The sequence below is a fragment of the Dendrobates tinctorius genome, unplaced genomic scaffold (assembly GCF_039654945.1).
Source record: "Dendrobates tinctorius isolate UK_male_01 unplaced genomic scaffold, ASM3965494v1 ptg000162l, whole genome shotgun sequence".
NCBI classification, from domain to species: domain Eukaryota; kingdom Metazoa; phylum Chordata; class Amphibia; order Anura; family Dendrobatidae; genus Dendrobates; species Dendrobates tinctorius.
Genome location: NW_027361829.1, coordinates 31,385,814 through 31,412,583, shown reverse-complemented (window position 1 = coordinate 31,412,583; position 26,770 = coordinate 31,385,814). Strand labels below are relative to the sequence as shown.

Genomic DNA, 26,770 nt, shown 5'->3' with positions numbered 1-26,770 from the left:
TCCTTTGTTCACAGTGTGCAACATAATCAAGAAGTTTACAATTCATGGTACTGTAGCTAATCTCCCTGGGAATGGATGGCAGAGAAAAATAGATGAAAGATTGCAACGCAGGATAGTCTCGATGGTGGATAAGCAGGTCCAATCAAGTTCCAAAGAAATTCAAGCTGTCCTGCAGGCTCAGGGAACATCAGTGTCAGCACAAGCTATCTGTTGACATTTGAATGAAATTAAGCACTATGGTAGGAGACCCAGGAGAACCCCATTGTAGGTGAGTAAGCCAATATCCTTCTGGGAAAAGGTCTTGTGGACAGAGGAGACAAAGATATAGCTTTTTGATAGAGTGCATCATTCTACTGTTTAGCGAAAATGGAGTGAGGCCTATAGAGAAAAGAACACAGTACCTACAGTCAAATATGGTGGAGGTTAAAAGATGTTTTGGAGTTGTTTTGCTGCCTCTTGAACTGGGTGCCTTGACTGTGCAAGGCATCATGAAATCTGATTGCCAAAGGAGTTTGGGTCGCAATGTAGTGCCCAGTGTCAGAAAGCTGAGTTTGTGTCCTTGATCATGGTTCTTCCAGCAGGACAATGACTCCAAACATGCTCGAAAAAGCACTCAGAAATGGATGGAAACAAAGTGCTGGAGAGTTCTGAAGTGGCCAGCAGTGAGTCCGGATCGAAATCCTATTGAACACTTGTGGAGAGAGCTTAAAATTGCTCTTGGGAGAAGGCACCTATCCAATATGAGAGACCTGAAGCAGTTTACAAAAGAAGAGTGATCCCAAATTCCAGTTGAGAGGTGTAAGAAGCTTGTTGATGGTTATAGGAAGGGATTGATTGCATTTATTTATTCCAAAGGGTGAGCAACCAAATATTAAATTGATATTGTACAATCTAGCACTGTGTATGTGCAGATGATCAGTAAATGCTGCGGGTTGGACGCTGTGTACTTCCATAGTATCCAAACTGCAATGTCCAGATGTTACAGCATAGTGTATGGGATTTAAAGAAATCCCATGTCCACTAAAAGTCCACAGACGCCCACGGCTCACCCGCAGAGACGTACATGCAGCGCGTCTTTAGAGACCGCAGGATTTCTATTTATCTTGCCTAGACGCAAGCCTCCGCAAGATAAATTTCACTAATAGAATGTATTGGATGCAGTGATTCTGCACAGTTCAGTGAACATGGAGCGCCCGCCAGGGCTCTCGGGGTACTCGGACCGGGCCAGTTGATCTCAATGGGAGTTGTCACGGAAGCTGTGACCCGGTCCGTGGCCCTGGGGCTCCATGGCAAAAGGGGGGTGAAAGAACAATGAAATAGAATTGATGAATAGTTCGTGACGGCACCTGTGGTGCTCGGCAAGTGAGATGTTAAGCCGCCGCTGCATGCAGATCCTCTGGGACTGGTGGTGTGTTGCAGCCAAGATGGTGAAGCTCCCCACAGGTGGAGGTGTAGTCCCAGGGCAGTGTAGAAGCTAGTACCCAGATGTAGCGGTACCAGGTGTGTTGGCGCAGGAATGAATGGAGGACACCAGGGATTGTAGTTCCAAAGCTTTACTCACAGTCTGTAGTACACACAGATGCCTGCCTCCGTGCTGTGTCCTCCGGTTCAGGGACCCAGTCGACCTCCAGGCAAGATAGGACGCTCCCTTCCAACACTCCGCCAACATGTGCCTTTCTGAACGTCTCCTCTATAGCGCTTTAAGTGTGAAGATCTCCTAGTACTGAGTTACACTGGAGTTCCTCCTGACAGATGTTCCCAAGAACTATACTTGTATGGCAGACAGCTGTACCCTGCTTCGGGGACTCCTTACTCCTGAGTCCCAGCTCACTATCCAAGTTGCTGTTGTGCTCCAAGTCTGAGATGGGAGAGGTGCATTTACAGCCGACTACTCCACCGGTGTATGCTGCAGAACCATTAGTGTCCACACAACCTCAGGGACGGGCCCCGGACTTGCACTTAGAACTTCTAGGCAGGGTTCTTCCTCTAACCCACATCCTCTGTTCCCTTTTACTCCTAAGTTCCGTACTAGTCTTACCTTCTTATGGAAGATCAGGGTTCTGTTCAATGTCTTTCTCTTTCTTTCCTTTCTTGTGCCAGCAGACCCAGGCCACTCAGATCTGCTGCAGCACCTCCTTCCTCCATCCCTCTCCCAGGGATCTTCTCTCCTCACTCTCTCCACTCAACTGAACTCACTGACTGAACTTTCCCGCTCTTTTATGTATTCTAAACTCCACCCGCCTCCTAGCACGTTTAGTGTTCCAAGCGGGGAGCCACCAAAGGAGCTCTGCTACACTCCAAGCAGGGAGCTGCAATGTGGTTTTGCTGAACTACCGTGTTGTGTGGGATGCGAGTGTTGGAGCGTGGTTGGGAGCCTCCAACTCACCTGGATCGTGGGGCACCACACCTCAGGAGGAGGTGCAGTACCTCTGTGGCAACTGAACCCTCAGGGGCACCACAAACACATGCAGAATCACCTGCGTTCAATAGCTGGCAGCGCTTTGGACGCAGCGAACATGTGCTGCCAATTACTGAATGTCTGCACGTACCTTTAATGTACTCCTGTATGGTGTTCTGTTCCAGTATTTTCTTCTACTGTATGAAAGTTAGAAATGTAAGCTCAAAAATTCAATATGAGTTTGAAAGGAGCATTACTTAACCAATTATAAATGAAATACAACCTTTATTAAAGCTTATCTAAAAACAAGACAACCACACAGAAAACCAACAATTAACCTTGTCACCTATGTTGGCCCTACACTGGGCGATGCGTGCTGGGCAGCGGGAGACCAGTGATGGAAAAACGGCCTAGGCCGCTCGAGCACGATCAGCGATAAACGGCAGGGGGGCTGGTCGCTGATCCCCGTCACACACAGCGATCTCGCTGGCAAGATCGCTGATGTGTCACAAAATCAGCGATCTCGCTAGCGAGAGCGCTGTGTGTGAAAGAACCCTTAGAGCCTGCCGGCTACAGCGGCCAGTTCAGAAGTCAGCGACATTTAGGTGGTAAACAAACACTTTTTCATTCCTGCTATACCACTTTGCATTAATTCCTGAAAATCACCTGAAGGGTTAATAAACTACCTGACAGCAGTTTTCAATATGTCAGGGGGTGCTGTTTTTAAAATGGTATCACTTTTGGGGGGTTTCCAATATATTAGAACCCTAAAGTCACTTCAAACCTGGATAGGTCCCTCAAAAAAATAAATTTTGTAAATTTCCTTGAAAAAATGAAAAATTACTGCTACATTTTTAAACCTCCTACAAGGCTATCAAAAAAAATAGTTTTTTAAAAATGGTGCTGATGTAAAGCAGGCATGAGGGAAATGTTATTTATTCATGTTTTTCTGTGGTATGACTATCTGGATTAAACGGATAATCATTCAAAGTTTGAAAATTGCAATTTTATTTACATTTTTGTCAAGTTTCTGATATTTTTTATAAATAAACACAAAACATATCAATCTAAATTTGCCACTATCATAAATTATAATGTGCCACGAAAAAACATTCTCAACATCACTGGGATTTGTTGAAGCATTCCAGAGTTATGACCACATAAAGTGACATTGGTCAAAATTTAAAAAATTGTCCCGGTCTCTAAGGGGTTAAATAATATTTTTCCCTAATTTTAGTTTGGTGCAACATAAAAGTTTAATTGGTTTGCTGTTTTACTACTAGTTTGGCTTACAATATATCTACCAAAATTAGTCACCAGGTGGCAGTAAAAGACCTCACGTAAAAACTGCTATCGTAAACATTACTAAACACTGTGACCACTATTTTGATTGTTTTACTAACATTTGTAAAAAAAAGTCACGAAACTACATCCTTTTCTCACACGAATAAGTTACAGTTCTTAGAATACTGTGATGCAAAAAAAATAATGTTTTTAGAAAATTGTTTTTATGGTGCAAAAGTATCAAAGCATAAACAAAATATAAATCTGTTATCAAAATAATCGGACTGAAATGAAGAATAAATTGGTCTTGTCACTTTTACTGCACAGTAAACAGAATAAAAAAATTAACATAATACCTGAATTGCTGTTTTTTGTGAATTCTGCACCTAAAATATCCAATTAAAAAGTGATAAAAAATGATATGCACCCCAAAATGACACCAATAAAAACTACAAATTGTAACACAAAAAATAAGCCTCTTGGAGCTCTATCTACCAAGAAATAAAAAAGTTGTAGCTCTCAGAATATAGCAACAAAAAACATATTTTTTAATAAAAAAACTAAAAAATTTTGAGTAAAAATAGCAATACAATAAAAAATTGACAATCCGTAAAGCTGTAATTCTGCTGACTAGAAGTATAATGCCATCTTATCACTTATACTGCACCATGAACAAAGTAAAAATAAAAACACTACTGCTTATTTGTTCATCATGCCTCCCAAAAATCGAAATAATGCTCTCATTATCCCATGCTCTGCGCTGAGCACTTACAACAGGGGTTTCTTTTGTGTGAATCCATAAAAACAATTAAGATGAAACCCTTGATGGAACCAGTCACCATAATGAGAGAGGTAGAGTCACTTTGAATTACATTGTCACTCAAGAGAACTTGAGTTACTAATTATGGGTTCTATTTTCTGCTATTTCCCCTTGTGAAAGTTATAAACTTTTCACAATCAAATGTTACAAATTTCTCAGAAACACCTGCGGGACCAAAATGCTTCCCACACTCCTACATGGATTCCTCCATGGTTTTAGTTTCCAAAATGGTGTGACTTGTGGGGTTTTGTGCTGTTCTAGGACCTCAATGGTTCTGGAAATGCGATGACCGCCTTCTTTCCTCATCCTTGCCATGTGCCCAAACATTAGATTTTGACCATATATTGGATATCACCGTGGTTGGGAGAAATTGTGCAGCAAATTACGGGGTCCATTTTATCCTTTTAAACTTTATGTGAAGCATTTATGGGAGCAAAATGGTCAATTTAAGTCTGGATGAAGTCCTAGAGTGGTCTAGTTTCCAAAATGGGGTCACTTGTGGAGGTTTTCTGTTCATTTGGCACTTCACTTTCCTTTCACCCCATTGAAAATAAAACAATAAAAAAATCAAACATACTCATATTTGGTATCACCGCGTTCAGAATCGCCCGATTTATCAATAAAAAAGGATTAACCGGATCGCTAAACAATGCATCGAGAAAAAAATCAAAACGTCAGAATTACGTTTTTTTGGTCACCGCTGCATTGCAATAAAATGTAATAATGGGCGATCAAAACATTATATCTACATCAAGATGGTATCAATAAAAACATAAGCTTTGCACACAAAAAATAATCCCTCACTCAGCCCCAGATCTCGAAAAATGGAGACGCTACGAGTCTCGGAAAATGGCGCCATTTTTTTTTACCAAAGTTTGGATTTTTTTTCCGCCACTTAAAAAGAAGCTAGACATGTTTGGTGTCTGTGAACTCATAATGACCTGGAGAATCATAATGGCAGGTCAGTTTTAGCATTTAGTGAACATGGTAAAAATCAAAAACAAAAAAAAATGTGGAATTGTCCTTTTTTTGAAATTTCATCGCACTTGGATTTTTTCCCATTTTCCCGTACATAATACAGTTAGGTCCATTTATATTTGGACAGAGACAACATTTTTCTAATTTTGGTTCTAGACATTGCCACAATGAATTTTAAACAAAACAATTCAGATGCAGTTGAAGTTCAGACTTTCAGCTTTCATTTGAGCATATCCACATTAAAATTGGATTAAGGGTTTAGGAGTTTCAGCTCCTTCACATGTGCCACCCTGTTTTTAAAGGGACCAAAAGTAATTGGACAATTGATTCCAAGGCTATTTCATGGACAGGTGTGGGCAATCCCTTCATTATGTCATTCTCAATTAAGCAGATAAAAGGCCTGGAGTTGATTTGAAGTGTGGTGCTTGCATTTGGAAGGTTTTGCTGTGAAGGAAGCATGTGGTTAAAGGAGCTCTCCATGCAGGTGAAACAAGCCATCCTTAAGCTGCAAAAACAGAAAAAACCCATCCGAGAAATTGCTACAACATTAGGAGTGACAAAAGCTACAGTTTGGTACATCCTGAAAAAGAAAGAAAGCACTGATGATCTCATCAATGCAAAAAGACCTGGGTGCCCACGGAAGACAACAGTGGTGGATGATCACAGAATAATCTCCATGGTGAAGAGAAACCATTTCACAACAGCCAACCAAGTGAACAACACTCTCCAGGAGGTAGTTGTATCAATATCCAAATCTACCATAAAGAGAAGACTGCATGAAAGTAAATACAGAGGGTTCACTGCACGGTGCAAGCCACTCATAAGCATCAAGAATCAAAAGGCTAGACTGGACTTTGCTAAAAAACATCTAAAAAAGCCAGCACAGTTCTGGAAAAACATTCTTTGGACAGAGGAAACCAAGATCAACCTCTACCAGAATGATGGAAAGAGAAAAGTATGGCGAAGATGTGGTACAGTTCGTGAGCCAAAGCATACCACATCATCTGTAAAACACGGCGGAGGAAGTGTGATGGCTTGGGCATGCATGGCTGCCAGTGGCACTGGGTCACTAGTGTTTATTGATCATGTGACACAGGACAGAAGCAGTCAAATGAATTCTGAGGTATTCAGAGCCATACTGTGTGCTCAGATCCAGCCAAATGCAGCCAAACTGATTGGTCGCCGTTTCATACTACAGATGGATAATGACCTAAAACATAAAGCCAAAGCAACCCAGGAGTTTATTAAAGCAAAGAAGTGGAATATTCTTGAATGGCCAAGTCAGTCACCTGATCTCAACCCAATTGAGCATTAATTTCACTTGTTAAAGGCTAAACTTCAGACAGAAAGGCCCACAAACAAACAGCAACTGAAAACCACCACAGTGAAGGCTTGGCAGAGCATCAAAAAGGAGGAAACACAGCGTCTGGTGATGTCCATGAGTTCAAGACTTCAGGCAGTCATTGCCAACAAAGGGTTTTCAGCCAAGTACTAGAAATGAACATTTTATTTACAATTATTTAATCTGTCCAATTACTTTTGGTCCATTTAAAAGCAGGGTGGCACATGTTAAGGAGTTGAAACTCCTAAACCCTTCATCCAATTTTAAAGTGGATACCCTCAAATGAAAGCTGAAAGTCTGAACTTCAACTGCATCTGAATTGTTTTGTTTAAAATTCATAGTGGTAATGTCTAGAACCAAAATTAGAAAAATGTCTCTGTTCAAATATATATGGACCTACCTGTATATTAAAACCAATGGTGTTGTTCAAAAGTACAACTCGTTACGCAAAAAGCAATCCCTCACATGGCCATTTTGATAAAAAAAAAAAGCTATGGCTCTGGGAAGAAGAGGAGCAAAAACAAAAACCGCTAAGGCGGAAATACCTCCGGTCGTGAAGGGGTTAAGCAATATTTTAGTGGAAAAAAACTAATTTTTCATTTCTAATTCCATTTTGGCTTAGTTCCTGTGTAGCATATGTAGAATTAATACATTTCCTAACAGAAGTTTTGAATAATTTGAGGGGTGCAGCTCTTAAAATGGTATAATTTTTTGTTGTTTTACAACATATAGGCCCCTCAAGTCCCTTTGAAACTGAATAGGTCCGTATACAATAGGATTTGCTAATTTCTTTGAAAAATGAAAAGGAAAATTGGTGCTAAATTTTAACCTTTCTAACATCCTAACAAAATAAAAGGACATTTAGAAAAATTATGCTGTTGTCAAGTAGTATAGTAAAAGCTACATAGTTACAAACAGTAGGTTGAAAAAAGACCTAGGTCCATCAAGTTCAACCTTTCTCCACCAATTATATATTTTGTCACTAAATTATCTATAACCTGCAATGTTATGTGCACTGAGGAGATCATCCAGCTCTTTTTTAAAAGCTGTTATAGTTTCTGCCATTACTACCTCTTGTGGTGGGGCATTCCACAGTCTGAATGCTCTAACTGTAAAGAACCCTTTTCTATTCAGCTGCCAGAATCGCCTTTCATCCACCCGTAATGAGTGCCCCCTAGTCATCAGTATGGTCTTCGGAAGGAATAAATCATGTGCCAGGAATTTGTACTGGCCACATATATATTTATACATGTAAATGAGATCTCCTCTGAGTCGTCTATGACCATAGAATCATATAATGTTAGATGTTATGATGAGTCACCGAAGGAGGAAAAAAACAAAATACCAGCTAAGTCCAGGAAAGCCAGAGAGGTTGGCAGCTATCGGATTGCAGACCCCTGGACCTATCCACAACAACTAGCAGTAGCCGTGGGGGGTTCCTGCGGTGCCCTAGACCCCTCAATCACAGCCGGAGAACTACATAGCCTAAAGACAGAAAGGGGAAAAACTAAACTGCCCCAGAGCAGACCCCAAAGCAATAGGCAGCCCCCAACATATAATGACGGTGAAGCAAGATGAAAACACTAACACAGATAGAAAGATAGGTTGAGCAAATGATGGGGCCCAAGCTAACTACATAGGACAGGATAGGAAAGCTGCTGTCTGCCATCCGCAAAAACCCTATCAAAATGAGCCAACCGACTGATAGGAAAAACAGGCCCTGAAGTCGCTAGGCTTCAAAAGACTATATCAGCACTCAGGTATATTCTGAAGACAGAGCAAAAGATCAACAGATCAGAGACAAAAATGGTATTCAGCTCACCCCCAGCCGGGGATGGCAGAACTCCCAAAAAACAAGGCAAAACAAAAACAAAACTGAAGAGTACAAAGAAGAGCAGAAAAACTTAGCTTTGAGATGAAGGAGTCAGACTGGTCTCCAAGAATCCAGTAGGAAAATCACCAGCCAGGAAGAAGGGCGTTGGCAGCCTTATATCCAGTCCTCAATTCCAGCCACCCAGTCATCATCTAGCTGCCCAGGTGTTTGGTAATCAGCCTCACTACCTTCCTTCACCAGAGGAGGGAGTTCATCAGACCTCAATGGTGTAGGGAAAAATGAACTCACAACAGTTAGAGCTGGAAGGGACCTCAAGGGTCATCGTGAAGGAGGACTCACCACCTTACGTGGCAGCCTGTTCCACTCATTGATCACACTCACTGTCTAAAAGGTTTTTCTAATATCTAATCTGTATCTTTTCAATTCAGTTTCATTTAATTGCTTCTTGTGTTTCCATAGGCAAATGAGAATAGTGATGATCTCTCTACACTGTGACATTCCTCTAGATATTTGTAGACAGCTATTAAGTCTCCTTTTATCCTTCTTTTATGCAAATAGACATTCCCAAATCCTTTAACCATTCCTCGTAGGACATACTTTGCAGTCCGCTTACCATCCTGGTAACTCTTCTCTGAATTTGATCCAGTTTTTCAGTACATTTTTTAAAAAGTGGTGCCCTGAACTGGGTACAGTATTTCAGATGTGGCCTGAACAAGGAGGAGTAGAGGGAGATAATTTCTTTACGTGATTTTGACTCTGTGCTTCTCTTAATACATCCTAGAACTTTGTTTGCCTTTTTTTCTGCCGCATCACACTGTTGACTATGTGCAGTCTGTGCTCTAGTAATATACCCAAGTCTTCTTCATACGTGCTGTTGCTTAGTTTTATTCCTCCCATTCTATAGATGTAATTTTCGCTTTTCTTGCCCAGATGTAGAATCTTGCATTTTTCCCAGTTAAATACCATTCTATTAGTCGCTGACCATGGTTCAAGTTTATTGAGATTTTTCTGAATCCTTTCTCTGTCTTTTCTACTGTTAGCTATCCTTCCTAGCTTTGCATTGTCTGCAAATTTTATTAGTTTACCTTCAGTTCCCTTATCTAGATCATATATAAAAATGTTGATCAACACTGAGACCAGGACAGAGCCTTGTGATTCCCCACTAGAAACACTTTTCCAATTGGATGTGCAATCATTTATTACCACTCTTTGAGTACGATCACTGAGCCACTTATAAATCCACCTAACTGTATCATTTTCAATCTTATATCTGGTCATTTTTTCAATAAGGATAGTATGAGATGCAATATCAAATTCTTTGCTGAAGTAAAAAATATACTAATATGTATCGCATTTCTCTGATCCACCCAGTCAGTGATTCCATCATAGAAGGAAATTAGCTTAGTCTGGCATGACTTGTTTGCTACAACCCCATGCTGACTCTAGTTAATTACTGTATTGCTATCCAAGTACTTACATACATGCTGTTTTAAGATTTGTTCAAATACATTTCCTGGTACAGAAGTAAGGCCCACTGGCCTGTAATTTCCTGGCTAAGTCTTCTTTACTTTTTTGAAGATAGGGACAAAATCTTCTCCAATCTTCTGGCACTTCTCATATTTTCCAGGAGTTTTCAAAGATTTTGGCTAGTGGTTCTGCAATTTCCTCTGCTATCTCTTTCAGTACCCTAGGATGTAATTAATCTGATACAGGAGATCTAAATTCATTTAAATAAGCTAAGTGTTCCCTCACATTTCTCTGTTTGTGGATAGAGTGGATTCTTCCATTCCTTTGATGACACCATGAAGATCAGTTGATGTTACATTTGCTTTCTTGGTGAACTCAGATGCAAAATAGGAATTTAAAAGTTTGGCCTTCTCAACATCATTTTTGACCACTTTGACGACTATGATGGCTCTTTGTTTGCTATCATTTAGCCACTTCCTTACCCATCTGCATATAGTTTCCCCTAGTCCCTGCTTCTGTAGCTACAATATAAGGCTGATATGTGGTACAGTATCAAATGCCTTTGCAAAGCCCAGATAAATCACATCAGCTGCATAACCTAAAACACAAACAAAATAGCATACACACTACTATAAGTAAATAAGTTAAAGAAATAGTCCATATAATATAACATTTGGTACTCAGTATATACTGTTCTTGATTTAAAAAAAAGCGTAAAAACATCCCATCAAATTTGGGATAGTCCTAACCACTAGTATTTAAACCTTACCATATGTAGTGATGCCTGTGTGAATAAAGGCTGAACAGGATCAGGTCTCAAACATGGACATACAGCAAATGGGAAGGTATATAAATGAAGGTCCAGCTCAAATGAAGGGAGGCCATACCTTTACCTGCACTAAATGCAAAAACCTAAATCTTCACCAAAAAATGAACTGGAGTATAAGCTGATATCCATGTATGCTCCTGCTCAGCCCTTATTCACACACGTCACTATAACGCATGGTAAGGTTTTGATACAAAAGGTTAGGACCAACTTGAATTTGGGTGCATCTTGATGCTTCTGGGATTGTTTTTACTCTTTTTTTTATAAAAAAAAACTTGTTTACTAAGTACCCAATGTTATTTATATGCACTATCACTGCTAATTATTTAGTTACAGCAGTGTATATGGTTATTTGCTTCTGTCTTAGGTTTTGTCTGTTTTATGGCCAATGTGAACATGCTCCCATTTTGCATGCATACCGTCTTACACTCCAGTTCATATTTTTCAATTTAGTTTTGCATTACCAACATCTAAATTTGCTATTACCGCCTCATAGAAACGTAGAAACCCAACATGTTAGTTAGACATGACTTATCTTTCATGAATACACTATATTTGTCAGGCTTACCGGTAGTTGCCTGGATCCACCTTCTTACCTTTCTTAAATATCAGTACCACGGTAAGCAGTAACAATGAATAGAATAAATAAGGAGTTAATTACCTATCAGAAAAATAACTTCTGGTCCTAGGTGCGGCCACAACCCCTGACGCGCGTTTCGCGAGCGTGATAGTCGCTTCCTCAAGGGGGCGCCTGCATACTGTCTTATGACAGGTATATTTGCGAAAAAAAAGCACAAGTCTGTTACGGATTCATGGTATAGCTTGGGTGGATTAATTCAAACCCTCACATTCTATGTGGGTGGGTGGTTTGATCCATCTTAATTCTCTTCCTTGTGGCTATATAATATGCTAGTCTGTTCTTAATTTGAGGCTGCTTACTTTCCTTTTCTTGTGGATTACATTTTTTTCCATACATGTTACTAACTTTTTAATGTTTTTGCAATAGACATTTGTTGGATACATTTTGTATTAATAAAATTGGTAAGAATTTAATATATGGTGACTCATGTTCTCCCTCTTTTGGTATATGCCATTTTTGAGTCAATATATTTTGTGATTATTGTGGTTCATTATAGTCTGGTGTTTTATATTCATCTAGTATGGACAATAGGCTGTGTTTATTGACCAATCAAAGAAAGACACATAAATTTAATAGTCCACATAAAAATAATAGCATATGCCTTCTGGCCTACTGAACTACTTGGTTTAATAATAAACAATTCAGAGCTTAAAAATGGCTAATTTTTCAGCAAACATCAGATATTTTCACAAAACAATGCACAACATGTTGCCCAAAACTAACAGCTAACATAAAGTATAATGTTTTACAAAAAAAATCTCAGAATCAATGAGATATGTTGAAACATTCCAGAATTGCTACCACATAAAGTTGCATATTTCAGATTTGAAAAATGGAACTTGGTCATTAAACTCAAAATTGAGTCACTAAGGGGTTAATTCTCCTTGAATTCAACAAACATTTGTGTTCGCTAAAATATGGATTTGTTTATATTTTACTCCTCATGAATTCAGCAAAAAGGCGGACAGTTTTGGAGCATTGCACACCAAGATCTCTCTGATCATCTCCTCCTACTATACAGTGTCATGAGAAAAGCCAAGGTGTGTTGCAAGAAGCTGGCCATGCACATCAGATGGGAATGCACAACACTTTCGTGCTATCATGAGGTACAGACCAGACAGATACATTGAACCTTCAGTTGCAGGAGGCAGTGATCAAGGCCCTAATCTTTGGAGATGAGAAAGTAGCGCGCCCCAGTGAGGGGCAGTACCCCGAAACAGTGTCTGCAAATGGAGATTCTGGTTTGGCTTTTATCCTAAGTCATGTAACTAGGCTCGTCAAAGGGTCAACATTGACTTTTAGGATTGCTACCTCCAGTAGGTGGCACTAGAGTTCTAGTCCTCTTCCTCTCTGAAGAGACAATTTGCATAATTAGCATATTTTCCAGAGGAGCATTGCGGCTTTAAGTCTCCTCACCTCGACATGCTTAGCATGTCATTCTCCGCAAGGAGAAATGATACTTCTTGGATATCGGTCAGACGCCTCTCTCACAGCCAAACCAGATCTCCCACTTTGCACTGATGAGGGGCAGTACCCCGAAACACAGTGTCTGCAAATGGAGATTCTGGTTTGGCTTTTATCCTAAGTCATGTAACTAGGCTCGTCAAAGGGTCAACATTGACTTTTAGGATTGCTACCTCCAATAGGTGGCACTAGAGTTCTAGTCCTCTTCCTCTCTGAAGAGACAATTTGCATAATTAGCATATTTCCCAGAGGAGCATTGCGGCTTTAAGTCTCCTCACCTCGACATGCTTAGCATGTCATTCTCCGCAAGGAGAAATGAAACTTCTTGGATACCAGTACTTCCAGAACTGAAGATGCTTGTATCATACCAGGCCAACATTTCCCCAGGGAAATCCTTCAAACTATAAAGAACAAACTGTACCACACATCCATGGACTACTAAATTCACTTCTGACTTACACAAGTCATGTATGCCAACCTGACGTACACTATACAACTCACGTATGCCTACCTGCTGAACACTACACAACTCACATATGCAAACCTGATGCACACTACACAACTCACGTATACCAACCTGATGCACTCTACACAACATACTTATACTACATTATAAAATTCATATACTAGGAAACAACAGATTAGTTAAAAAATAGGGTTACGTGTGGGACATTTCCACAGTTTTGGCACATAAGGAGCCCTTCAAATGTGACATGACGCCCGCAGACCATTCCATCAAAATCTGCATTCAAAAACGTCACTACTTCCTTTCCGAGCCATGATGGTTTTCCTCCACATACAGTATGTGGTATTAGCATACTTAGGAGAAATTGCACAACAGATTTTGTTGTCCATTTTACCTCATCCTGTTACCCTTGTGAAAATAAAAACAATTAGGGCTACAAGATCAATTTTGTGGAAAAAATTAGATTTTTTTTTATTTTCACAACTCAATGCTATAATTTTCTGTGAAGCATCTAGGGGTTCAAGGTGCTCACCACACATTTAGATAAATTCCTTGGGGGGTATAGTTTATAAAATGGGGTCACTTGTGGGGGGCTTCCACTGTTTAGGCACATCAGGTGCTCTCCAAACGTGACACGGTGTTTGCTCTCAATTCCAGACAATTTTGTGTTGAAAAAGTCAAACTGTGCTTCTTTCCTTCTGAGCCCTGCTGTACACCCAAACAGTAGTTTTCCCCCACATATGGTATATCAGCGTACTCAGGAGAAATTGCACAACAAATTTTGTGGTCATTTTCTTATGGTACCCTTGTGAAAATGAAAAAATGGGTCAAAAGTAAAATTTTTGTGAAAAAAAAGTTAAAGGCGCAAACAGACTTGAGGTGCAAAGGGGGTAATTTCATCTGTTTGTCTTTTGCAGTTTATAGGTAGCTGCACCTCTAGCTTTTCTACATTAGGGCCCTATTTGTCAACATGAATCTACTTCACTTTATAATGTTTCTTAATGATGTGCAGGAACTAAAGCTTGTGCATATATTTCATATATGTTTCAGGGTCCAAGTCTCAGAACAGCTTATGGAATAGCATTATTAGCGGGCTGAATCTGAAAGAAAAACAGAAGCCATCGATTGCCACCGACCCTCGCAGCCCTGAAGAGATTTTAGCAGATGAGCTGCCGCAGATTGACAGCCCAGATGCAATTCCGAAAGCATCGATCAGGTTTGCCGTATACCGCACTTTTGGATATTTGCTTGTTATGTAATTCTGCTGAGTATTATAAAATCTGTGCTGGATTGTACAAGAAATGTGAAGAGCAGTCATTCGTCAGGGTAGACATTTAGTATTATTTTGATTTTGTGGTTGATGTTGCTTATAACAGTGTTTTACAGGTCAATGAGCTGATATTAAGTCAATTTTTAAAATTGAAAAAATGCAATAATGTAGGGTTCAAAGCAGAGCAAAATATTCAGAAATGTTTCTTTTCCATAATAGGATTGTTCATGTAATGACGCTTGAACAGACACGATTCACTATTGTATTACTCCAGTCATCTGTAACTGGGATGAGCTAATCAAATACTGTACCTACAATATATATCCCATTAACTATGCCTATAATGTGTAAACCCTCAGCAAGTTCCTAATGCAGCGAGCTTGGGACCTCATCAGATTTTCGGCTATTAATTTTTATTCCTTTTTATCAGGTCCTCAGATATTCTTTGGTTTGGGCCTACAATGACACTTAGGCCTCATTGCCTAGTAGAGGTCTGTAATACAGTGCCAATAGTCTGACAAGGTCTGTATTGTTTCATCGTGTGCCTCTTTTGTGTACAGAGGCACATTGAGTTATCTTTGTCATAATTTCTGTGAAAATCTGTGAGTGAGAAATGAGGCCTGTCTCATCATCACATGTTGTGTTGCAAAAGTATGTTCTACTAGAGGAATTACCTCTAGGTAAAGTATGGCATCTTGTGGAGGCACCCTACAGTGGAGCGGGAAGCCACATCAGGCCTTTGTGTGTGGCAATGCTATGTGTTACAGTGTTCAGAATTGCTACTATGAATTTTGTGAAATGATCTAATCAAGTGCGTTGTTTGTAGCAAAGCAAAAATGAGAGTAGAGTTGTGTATGAACCGCAATTTTATTCTAAGATATTATATTTTCAACATATGAAGAGAACGTGTCAACAATATTTTATACCTCAAACTGATGGTATGCATTGTAGGGATTCGCTCTGGTAGGTAATGGCAGGGCTGCAGTAATGAGGCAACACACAGGCTTAAAGTCCAATTTCAGTGGTTTAATGTCACGTTGCAAACAGCAGATTAACAGAAAGCAAGGAAAAACATAAATATACTCCAGTTTGGAGAACCACTTGTCCCAGACTCACCCCTTGCACAGGACGGGCTTAACTAAGCGGCTGCCAGGTCTGCGGCATCAGCCAGGTGCCATTCCCAGGGTAGTTGAGAGTCTTGCTACTATAGTCCTGCAGCACAGGGATCCTATATACAAGTTCAGGCTAAGTCTAGCCAAGTTCCTGTAACCTCCAGACACACTCACTATGTGCCAAACACCACCCTCCATTACATAGCCCATAACCCCTCCTACAAGTGAGGTAAACATCACATGGGCTGATCACGTGACCATGACATCATCACAGGTCCTGTCTTTAGGGAAAAACCCGGCCAAACATTACCCTGCTGGGAGAAATGTATCTCCCATCCAGTAAAACACCCTTTACTATACCACATACCTCCCTCCTATGTTCAACCCTAAGGGGGTGGACATATGACATACAGTGAACTCTGAACAGGGCATCTGCATCCCCCTGTAGTCTGCCTGCCCGATGTGCTACTGAAAATTTAAAATTTTGCAGGGACAGGAACCACCTGGTGACTTGGGCATTCCTCTCCTTAGCTTGACTCATCCACGTAAGAGGGGAATGATCTGTCACCATCTGAAATGTTCTCCCCAGTAAATAGTAGCGCAATGACTCCAGTGCCCACTTGATGGCCAGGCACTCTCTCTCCACAATACTGTACCTGGTTTCAGCTGGGGTAAGCTTCCGGCTTAGGAAACTAATGGGATGCTCTTCCCCGTTAACCTCCTGAGACAGCATGGCCCCAAGCCCTATCTCAGAGGCATCCGTCTGCACAACAAACTCTTTTTTTAAATTTGGAGTGCTCAGGACTGGTGTACCACACAGTACCCCTTTTACCTTTGTAAAGGCCTCCTCTAACTGATTATTCCAGTGGACCATCACAGATTTCCTTCCTTTTAAGCAGTCTGTTAAAGGCGCGGACAGAGTTGCAAAGTTGGGAATGAACCGCCTGTAATATCCCACCAAACCTAAAAAGGCTTTTACCTGTTTTGTTGTCTGGGGACGGGGCCAGTTCTGAATTGCCTCCACTTTGTTTACTTGAGGCTTGAGAACTCCTCTCCCAATGACGTAACCCAAGTACCGAGCTTCCTCCAACCCTATGGAACACTTCTTTGGGTTGGCAGTTAGCCCTGCTTGTCACAGAGAGTCTATCCCTGCCTGTACTTTTGCTAAGTGATTCCCAGTCAGTGCTGTATACAATAATATCGTCTAGATAGGCTGAGGCATAACGGCGATGGGGACGGAGAACAATAGCCATTAATCACTGGAATGTTGCTGGTACGCCATGCAACCCAAAGGGTAACACCTTATATTGGAACAGCCATTTTTTCCTTCGCCGCCTCTGTTAGGGGTACCTGCCAATAACCTTTTGTGAGGTCCAGAGTTGTAAAATACCGTGTCCTCCATTTCTGGAAAGTTCCGCGCCTGGGTCTGTGCCACTCGTTTCACCCAGGACATAGGCTTGAGGTACAAATCAAAAATAAGAAAAACAGCCTAGCCTCACTGTGTTTGCCCGCATTCAGTCCACCAATTGTAGGGATTCATTCTGGTAGGTAATGGCAGGGCTGCAGTAACAAGGCAACACACAGGCTTAAAGTCCAATGTCAGTGGTTTAATGTCACGTTGCAAACAGCAGTTTAACAGAAAGCAAGGAAAAACATAAATATACTCCAGCTTGGAGAACCACTTGTCCCAGACTCACCACTTGCACGGGACGGGCTTACCTAAGTGGCTGCCAGGTCTGTGGCATCCGCCAGGTGCCATTCCCAGGGTTGTTGAGAGTCTTGCTGCTATAGTCCTGCAGCACGGGGATCCTATATACAAGTTCAGGCTAAGTCCAGCCAAGTTTCTGTAACTTTCAGACACACTCACCATGTGCCAAACACCACCCTCCATTACATAGCCCATAACCCCTCCTACAAGTGAGGTAACATAGTAACATAGTTAGTAAGGCAGAAAAAAGACAATAGTCCATCCAGTTCAGCCTATAAAATTCTGTCAGAATAAATCCCCAGATCTACGTCCTTCTAAAGAACCTAACAATAACTATAAGATACAATATTGTTAAGCTCCAGGAAGACATCCAGGCCTCTCTTGAACCCTTCGACTGAGTTCGCCATCACCACCTCCTCAGGCAGGGAATTCCAGATTCTCACTGCCCTAACTGTAAAGAATCCTCTTCTATGTTGGTGGAAAAACTTTTTCTCCTCCAGATGCAGAGAATGCCCCCTTGTGACCGTCACCTTCCTTGGTATAAACAGATCCTCGGAGAGATATTTGTATTGTCCCCTTATAAACTTATACATGGTTATTAGATCGCCCCTCAGTTGTCTTTTTTCTAGACTAAATAATCCTAATTTGCTAATCTCTCTGGGTATTGTAGTTCCCCCATCCCCTTTATTAATTTTGTTGCCCTCCTTTGTACCCGCTCAAGTTCCATTATATCCTTCCTGAGCACCGGTGCCCAAAACTGTACACAGTACTCCATGTGCTGTCTAACCAGAGATTTGTATAGAGGCAGTATAATGCTCTCATCATGTGCATCCAGACCTCTTTTAATGCACCCCATGATCCTGTTTGCCTTGGCAGCCGCTGCCTGGCACTGGCTGCTCCAGGTAAGTTTATCATTAACTAGAATCACCAAGTCCTTCTCCATGTCAGATTTACCCAGTGGTTTACCGTTCAGTGTGTAATGGTGATATTGATTCCTTCTTCCCATGTGTATAACCTTACATTTATCATTGTTAAACTGCATCTGCCACCTTTCGGCCCAAGTTCCCAACTTATCCAGATCCATCTGTAGCAGAATACTATCTTCTCTTGTATTGACTCCTTTACATAGTTTTGTATCATCTGCAAATATCACTATTTTACTGTGCAAACCTTCTACCAGAGGTATACATCACATGGGCTGATCGTGTGATCATGACGTCATCGCAGGCCCTGTCTTTAGGGAAAAACCCGGCCAAACATGAACCTGCTGGGAGAAATGTATTTCCCGTCCAGTAAAACACCCTTTACTGTACCAAAACATGTAAAGGAACTTTATGCTGATTAAATGGAATCTGTAACCAGATTGTTGCTACCTCATCTGAAAGCAGCATAGCATAGGAAAAGAGACCCTGATTCTAATGATGTATGACTTGGTTTACTGCGTTTAGCAGTTGCGACACAATTAGATCTGTTAGATTTAGTAAGGCAGCAGAGCTGAGTAAGCTGCCCCAGCCCCCACCAGGCTCTGGAAGTACATTGTCTATAGACAATGAGATGCTTATCAGAGGAGGGGTTGGAGTCAGACTAACAGGGGCTTGAGGGCTAGTCCCAGCTGTGATAATTTCTTAGTGATAATATCTTCATTGTGAGTAAACAAAAGCACACAACTTAATAAAGGACACATCACTGAACTCAGTGGCATCAAAAACCTGGCTGAAAGATTCCCTTCAAATCTTTACCCTAATTGTAGAAATCTGTTCTGCTGTTTTGGTGACCTGTTAGTCAGAGAGAGGAGGCAGAGAGCGGGCGCAGAAAAAAGATTGAGGGCACAAGAGCTACAAGTGCAATCTCCAACCCCACTGAACTTAGCATATAATTTAAACTATAGATTTCTCTAAAACAGAAGAACAGATTGTGCTGAAAAAAGGCAGCCGTATTTACCCCCATAGTAGAGTTGAGCGAAACGGGTCGAACAATTTCAAAAGTCGCCGACTTTTGGCAAAGTCGGGTTTCATGAAACGAAACCCGACCCTAGGATGAGGTTGGCCACGAGGTCGGCGACTTACGCGCCAAAGTCGCGTTTCAAAAGTTTGTTTAGCGCTCTTTTTCAGCCAATCAGGATCCACGGACACTGTGGGCAACGTGATGACATAGGCAGGGGTCGCCACCATCTTTCAGAAGGGCATGCAAGTGATTGGCTTGCTTTGGTGGGCGTCACAGGGGTTATAAAAGGGCGTGCACGCCGACCGCCATCTTACTTCTGCCGATCTTAGCATAGGGAGAGGTTGCTGATTCTGTAGGGAGAGCGTTAGGCAGGGAAGAAGACAAAAAACTGCTTCTGCTGCTAGCGATTTTGCCTGTGCAACACACCAGTCACTGTGTGTGCAGTGCAAGGGGAGGCTATATTGTGGTGGATCAGCGGTGTTGGTTGTTAGGCTGCCTTCTAAGGCTTCCTGACAGCTGCATTGCTGTTTCCCCACTGCTCTGCAAACTGCTTTTTTAAAAGCAATCCCAATTTTTTTTTTGTCCTGCTAAGGTACTGAGCGTGCATTTATTCACACCATACAGCGGTGTACGCTCCTCACACAGAACCGTGTAACGGCTGTTATCACAGCCACAGTGAAGCTATCTGTGTGTCACTGTGGAAGGATAAGTGGAGGACTTGTTCCGTTCTTACAGACCTAATCTCTAGGGAGATTCCTATTCTGCCCAATTCTACAATTCACTTTTTTCACACCTGTGCCATCGAGCCTGTGACATAGCGCTCTGATATTCAGTGGGCCTCACACAATCCAAAAGTGTCCAGTGTCCACAAGTGTCTGCAGAAATTCAAAATCTCCCTTATCCTGTAGTCACTTTTTTCACACCTGCTGCATCGAGCCTGTGACATAGCGCTCTGATATTCATTGGGCCTCACACAATCCAAAAGTGTCCAGTGTCTGCAGAAATTCAAAATCTCCCTTATCCTGTAGTCACTTTTTTCACACCTGCTGCATCGAGCCTGTGACATAGTGCTGTGATATTCAGTGGGCCTCACACAATCCAAGTGTCCAGTGTCCACAAGTGTCTGCAGAAATTTAAAATCTCCCTTATCCTGTAGTCACTTTTTTCACACCTGTGCCATCGAGCCTGTGACATAGTGCTGTGATATTCAGTGGGCCTCACACAATCCAAGTGTCCAGTGTCCACAAGTGTCTGCAGAAATTTAAAATCTCCCTTATCCTGTAGTCACTTTTTTCACACCTGTGCCATCGAGCCTGTGACATAGCGCTGTGATATTCAGTGGGCCTCACACAATCCAAAAGTGTCCAGTGTCTGCAGAAATTCAAAATCTCCCTTATCCTGTAGTCACTTTTTTCACACCTGCTGCATCGAGCCTGTGACATAGCGCTCTGATATTCATTGGGCCTCACACAATCCAAAAGTGTCCAGTGTCTGCAGAAATTCAAAATCTCCCTTATCCTGTAGTCACTTTTTTCACAGCTGCTGCATCGAGCCTGTGACATAGCGCTCTGATATTCATTGGGCCTCACACAATCCAAAAGTGTCCAGTGTCCACAAGTGTCTGCAGAAATTCAAAATCTCCCTTATCCTGTAGTCACTTTTTTCACACCTGCTGCATCGAGCCTGTGACATAGCGCTGTGATATTCAGTGGGCCTCACACAATCCAAAAGTGTCCAGTGTCTGCAGAAATTCAAAATCTCCCTTATCCTGTAGTCACTTTTTTCACACCTGCTGCATCGAGCCTGTGACATAGCGCTCTGATATTCATTGGGCCTCACACAATCCAAAAGTGTCCAGTGTCTGCAGAAATTCAAAATCTCCCTTATCCTGTAGTCACTTTTTTCACAGCTGCTGCATCGAGCCTGTGACATAGCGCTCTGATATTCATTGGGCCTCACACAATCCAAAAGTGTCCAGTGTCCACAAGTGTCTGCAGAAATTCAAAATCTCCCTTATCCTGTAGTCACTTTTTTCACAGCTGCTGCATCGAGCCTGTGACATAGCGCTCTGATATTCATTGGGCCTCACACAATCCAAAAGTGTCCAGTGTCCACAAGTGTCTGCAGAAATTCAAAATCTCCCTTATCCTGTAGTCACTTTTTTCACACCTGCTGCATCGAGCCTGTGACATAGCGCTCTGATATTCATTGGGCCTCACACAATCCAAAAGTGTCCAGTGTCCACAAGTGTCTGCAGAAATTCAAAATCTCCCTTATCCTGTAGTCACTTTTTTCACACCTGTGCCATCGAGCCTGTGACATAGCACTGTGATATTCAGTGAGCCTCACACAATCCAAGTGTCCAGTTTCCACAAGTGTCTGCAGAAATTTAAAATCTCCCTTATCCTGTAGTCACTTTTTTCACACCTGTGCCATCGAGCCTGTGACATAGCGCTGTGATATTCAGTGGGCCTCACACAATCCAAAAGTGTCCAGTGTCTGCAGAAATTCAAAATCTCCCTTATCCTGTAGTCACTTTTTTCCACACCTGCTGCATCGAGCCTGTGACATAGCGCTCTGATATTCATTGGGCCTCACACAATCCAAAAGTGTCCAGTGTCCACAAGTGTCTGCAGAAATTCAAAATCTCCCTTATCCTGTAGTCACTTTTTTCACACCTGCTGCATCGAGCCTGTGACATAGCGCTCTGATATTCATTGGGCCTCACACAATCCAAAAGTGTCCAGTGTCCACAAGTGTCTGCAGAAATTCAAAATCTCCCTTATCCTGTAGTCACTTTTTTCACACCTGCTGCATCGAGCCTGTGACATAGCGCTGTGATATTCAGTGAGCCTCACACAATCCAAGAGTCCAGTGTCCACAAGTGTCTGCAGAAATTTAAAATCTCCCTTATCCTGTAGTCACTTTTTTCACACCTGTGCCATCGAGCCTGTGACATAGCGCTGTGATATTCAGTGGGCCTCACACAATCCAAGTGTCCACAAGTGTCTGCAGAAAATCAAAATCTCCCAGAAATTCAAAATCTCCCTTATCCTGTAGTCACTTTTTTCACACCTGTGCCATCGAGCCTGTGACATAGCACTGTGATATTCAGTGGGCCTCACACAATCCAAGTGTCCAGTGTCCACAAGTGTCTGCAGAAATTTAAAATCTCCCTTATCCTGTAGTCACTTTTTTCACACCTGTGCCATTAAGCCTGTGACATAGCGCTGTGATATTCAGTGGGCCTCACACAATCCAAGTGTCCAGTGTCCACAAGTGTCTGCAGAAATTCAAAATCTCCCAGAAATTCAAAATCTCCCTTAATCTGTAGTCACTTTTTTCACACCTGTGCCATCGAGCCTGTGACATAGCGCTGTGATATTCAGTGGGCCTCACACAATCCAAGTGTCCAGTGTCCACAAGTGTCTGCAGAAATTTAAAATCTCCCTTATCCTGTAGTCACTTTTTTCACACCTGTGCCATCGAGCCTGTGACATAGCGCTGTGATATTCAGTGGGCCTCACACAATCCAAGTGTCCACAAGTGTCTGCAGAAATTCAAAATCTCCCAGAAATTCAAAATCTCCCTTATCCTGTAGTCACTTTTTTCACACCTGTGCCATCGAGCCTGTGACATAGCACTGTGATATTCAGTGGGCCTCACACAATCCAAGTGTCCAGTGTCCACAAGTGTCTGCAGAAATTCAAAATCTCCCAGAAATTCAAAATCTCCCTTAATCTGTAGTCACTTTTTTCACACCTGTGCCATCGAGCCTGTGACATAGCACTGTGATATTCAGTGGGCCTCACACAATCCAAGTGTCCAGTGTCCACAAGTATCTGCAGAAATTTAAAATCTCCCTTATCCTGTAGTCACTTTTTTCACACCTGTGCCATCGAGCCTGTGACATAGCGCTGTGATATTCAGTGGGCCTCACACAATCCAAGTGTCCACAAGTGTCTGCAGAAATTCAAAATCTCCCAGAAATTCAAAATCTCCCTTATCCTGTAGTCACTTTTTTCACACCTGTGCCATCGAGCCTGTGACATAGCACTGTGATATTCAGTGGGCCTCACACAATCCAAGTGTCCAGTGTCCACAAGTGTCTGCAGAAATTCAAAATCTCCCTTATCCTGTAGTCACTTTTTTCACACCTGTGCCATCGAGCCTGTGACATAGCACTATGATATTCAGTGGGCCTCACACAATCCAAGTGTCCAGTGTCCACAAGTGTCTGCAGAAATTCAAAATCTCCCTTATCCTGTAGTCACTTTTTTCACACCTGTGCCATCGAGCCTGTGACATAGCACTGTGATATTCAGTGGGCCTCACACAATCCAAGTGTCCAGTGTCCACAAGTTTCTGCAGAAATTCAAAATCTCCCTTATCCTGTAGTCACTTTTTTCACACCTGCTGCATCGAGCCTGTGACATAGCACTCTGATATTCATTGGGCCTCACACAATCCAAAAGTGTCCAGTGTCTGCAGAAATTCAAAATCTCCCTTATCCGGTAGTCACTTTTTTCACACCTGCTGCATCGAGCCTGTGACATAGCGCTCTGATATTCATTGGGCCTCACACAATCCAAAAGTGTCCAGTGTCCACAAGTGTCTGCAGAAATTCAAAATCTCCCTTATCCTGTAGTCACTTTTTTCACACCTGCTGCATCGAGCCTGTGACATAGCGCTCTGATATTCATTGGGCCTCACACAATCCAAAAGTGTCCAGTGTCCACAAGTGTCTGCAGAAATTCAAAATCTCCCTTATCCTGTAGTCACTTTTTTCACACGTGTGCCATCGAGCCTGTGACATAGCGCTGTGATATTCAGTGGGCCTCACACAATCCAAGTGTCCAGTGTCCACAAGTGTCTGCAGAAATTTAAAATCTCCCTTATCCTGTAGTCACTTTTTTCACACCTGTGCCATCGAGCCTGTGACATAGCGCTGTGATATTCAGTGGGCCTCACACAATCCAAGTGTCCAGTGTCCACAAGTGTCTGCAGAAAATCAAAATCTCCCAGAAATTCAAAATCTCCCTTATCCTGTAGTCACTTTTTTCACACCTGTGCCATCGAGCCTGTGACATAGCACTGTGATATTCAGTGGGCCTCACACAATCCATGTGTCCAGTGTCCACAAGTGTCTGCAGAAATTTAAAATCTCCCTTATCCTGTAGTCACTTTTTTCACACCTGTGCCATTGAGCCTGTGACATAGCGCTGTGATATTCAGTGAGCCTCACACAATCCAAATGTCCAGTGTCCACAAGTGTCTGCAGAAATTCAAAATCTCCCAGAAATTCAAAATCTCCCTTAATCTGTAGTCACTTTTTTCACACCTGTGCCATCGAGCCTGTGACATAGCGCTCTGATATTCAGTGGGCCTCACACAATCCAAGTGTCCAGTCAGTGTCCACAAGCGTCTGCAGAAATTCAAAATCTCCCTTATCCTGTAGTCACTTTTTTCACACCTGTGCCATCGAGCCTGTGACGTAGCGCTGTGATATTCAGTGGGCCTCACACAATCCAAGTGTCCAGTGTCCACAAGTGTCTGCAGAAATTCAAAATCTCCCAGAAATTCAAAATCTCCCTTATCCTGTAGTCACTTTTTTCACACCTGTGCCATCGAGCCTGTGACATAGCACTGTGATATTCAGTGGGCCTCACACAATCCAAGTGTCCAGTGTCCACAAGTGTCTGCAGAAATTCAAAATCTCCCTTATCCTGTAGTCACTTTTTTCACACCTGTGCCATCGAGCCTGTGACATAGCACTGTGATATTCAGTGGGCCTCACACAATCCAAGTGTCCAGTGTCCACAAGTGTCTGCAGAAATTCAAAATCTCCCTTATCCTGTAGTCACTTTTTTCACACCTGTGCCATCGAGCCTGTGACATAGCACTGTGATATTCAGTGGGCCTCACACAATCCAAGTGTCCAGTGTCCACAAGTGTCTGCAGAAATTCAAAATCTCCCAGAAATTCAAAATCTCCCTTATCCTGTAGTCACTTTTTTCACACCTGTGCCATCGAGCCTGTGACATAGCGCTGTGATATTCAGTGGGCCTCACACAATCCAAGTGTCCAGTGTCCACAAGTGTCTGCAGAAATTCAAAATCTCCCTTATCCTGTAGTCACTTTTTTCACACCTGTGCCATCGAGCCTGTGACATAGCACTATGATATTCAGTGGGCCTCACACAATCCAAGTGTCCAGTGTCCACAAGTGTCTGCAGAAATTCAAAATCTCCCTTATCCTGTAGTCACTTTTTTCACACCTGTGCCATCGAGCCTGTGACATAGCACTGTGATATTCAGTGGGCCTCACACAATCCAAGTGTCCAGTGTCCACAAGTTTCTGCAGAAATTCAAAATCTCCCTTATCCTGTAGTCACTTTTTTCACACCTGCTGCATCGAGCCTGTGACATAGCGCTCTGATATTCATTGGGCCTCACACAATCCAAAAGTGTCCAGTGTCTGCAGAAATTCAAAATCTCCCTTATCCGGTAGTCACTTTTTTCACACCTGCTGCATCGAGCTTGTGACATAGCGCTCTGATATTCATTGGGCCTCACACAATCCAAAAGTGTCCAGTGTCCACAAGTGTCTGCAGAAATTCAAAATCTCCCTTATCCTGTAGTCACTTTTTTCACACCTGCTGCATCGAGCCTGTGACATAGCGCTCTGATATTCATTGGGCCTCACACAATCCAAAAGTGTCCAGTGTCCACAAGTGTCTGCAGAAATTCAAAATCTCCCTTATCCTGTAGTCACTTTTTTCACACGTGTGCCATCGAGCCTGTGACATAGCGCTGTGATATTCAGTGGGCCTCACACAATCCAAGTGTCCAGTGTCCACAAGTGTCTGCAGAAATTTAAAATCTCCCTTATCCTGTAGTCACTTTTTTCACACCTGTGCCATCGAGCCTGTGACATAGCGCTGTGATATTCAGTGGGCCTCACACAATCCAAGTGTCCAGTGTCCACAAGTGTCTGCAGAAAATCAAAATCTCCCAGAAATTCAAAATCTCCCTTATCCTGTAGTCACTTTTTTCACACCTGTGCCATCGATCCTGTGACATAGCACTGTGATATTCAGTGGGCCTCACACAATCCATGTGTCCAGTGTCCACAAGTGTCTGCAGAAATGTAAAATCTCCCTTATCCTGTAGTCACTTTTTTCACACCTGTGCCATTGAGCCTGTGACATAGCGCTG

The 26,770-nt window shown here is 42.2% G+C and overlaps 1 protein-coding gene across 3 annotated transcripts in view; it reads left to right on the top strand.

Annotated features, from left to right (window-relative positions):
* Nucleotides 1-26,770, top strand: part of PDE1C (phosphodiesterase 1C) — a 1,540,979-nt gene that overhangs the window by 275,587 nt on the left and 1,238,622 nt on the right. For all 3 annotated transcript variants that reach the window (XM_073549936.1, XM_073549933.1, XM_073549932.1), the window contains exon 3: nucleotides 14,570-14,735. In XM_073549936.1, coding sequence (XP_073406037.1) covers nucleotides 14,570-14,735 — 166 coding nt within the window. The remainder of the gene's footprint in view (nucleotides 1-14,569; nucleotides 14,736-26,770) is intronic.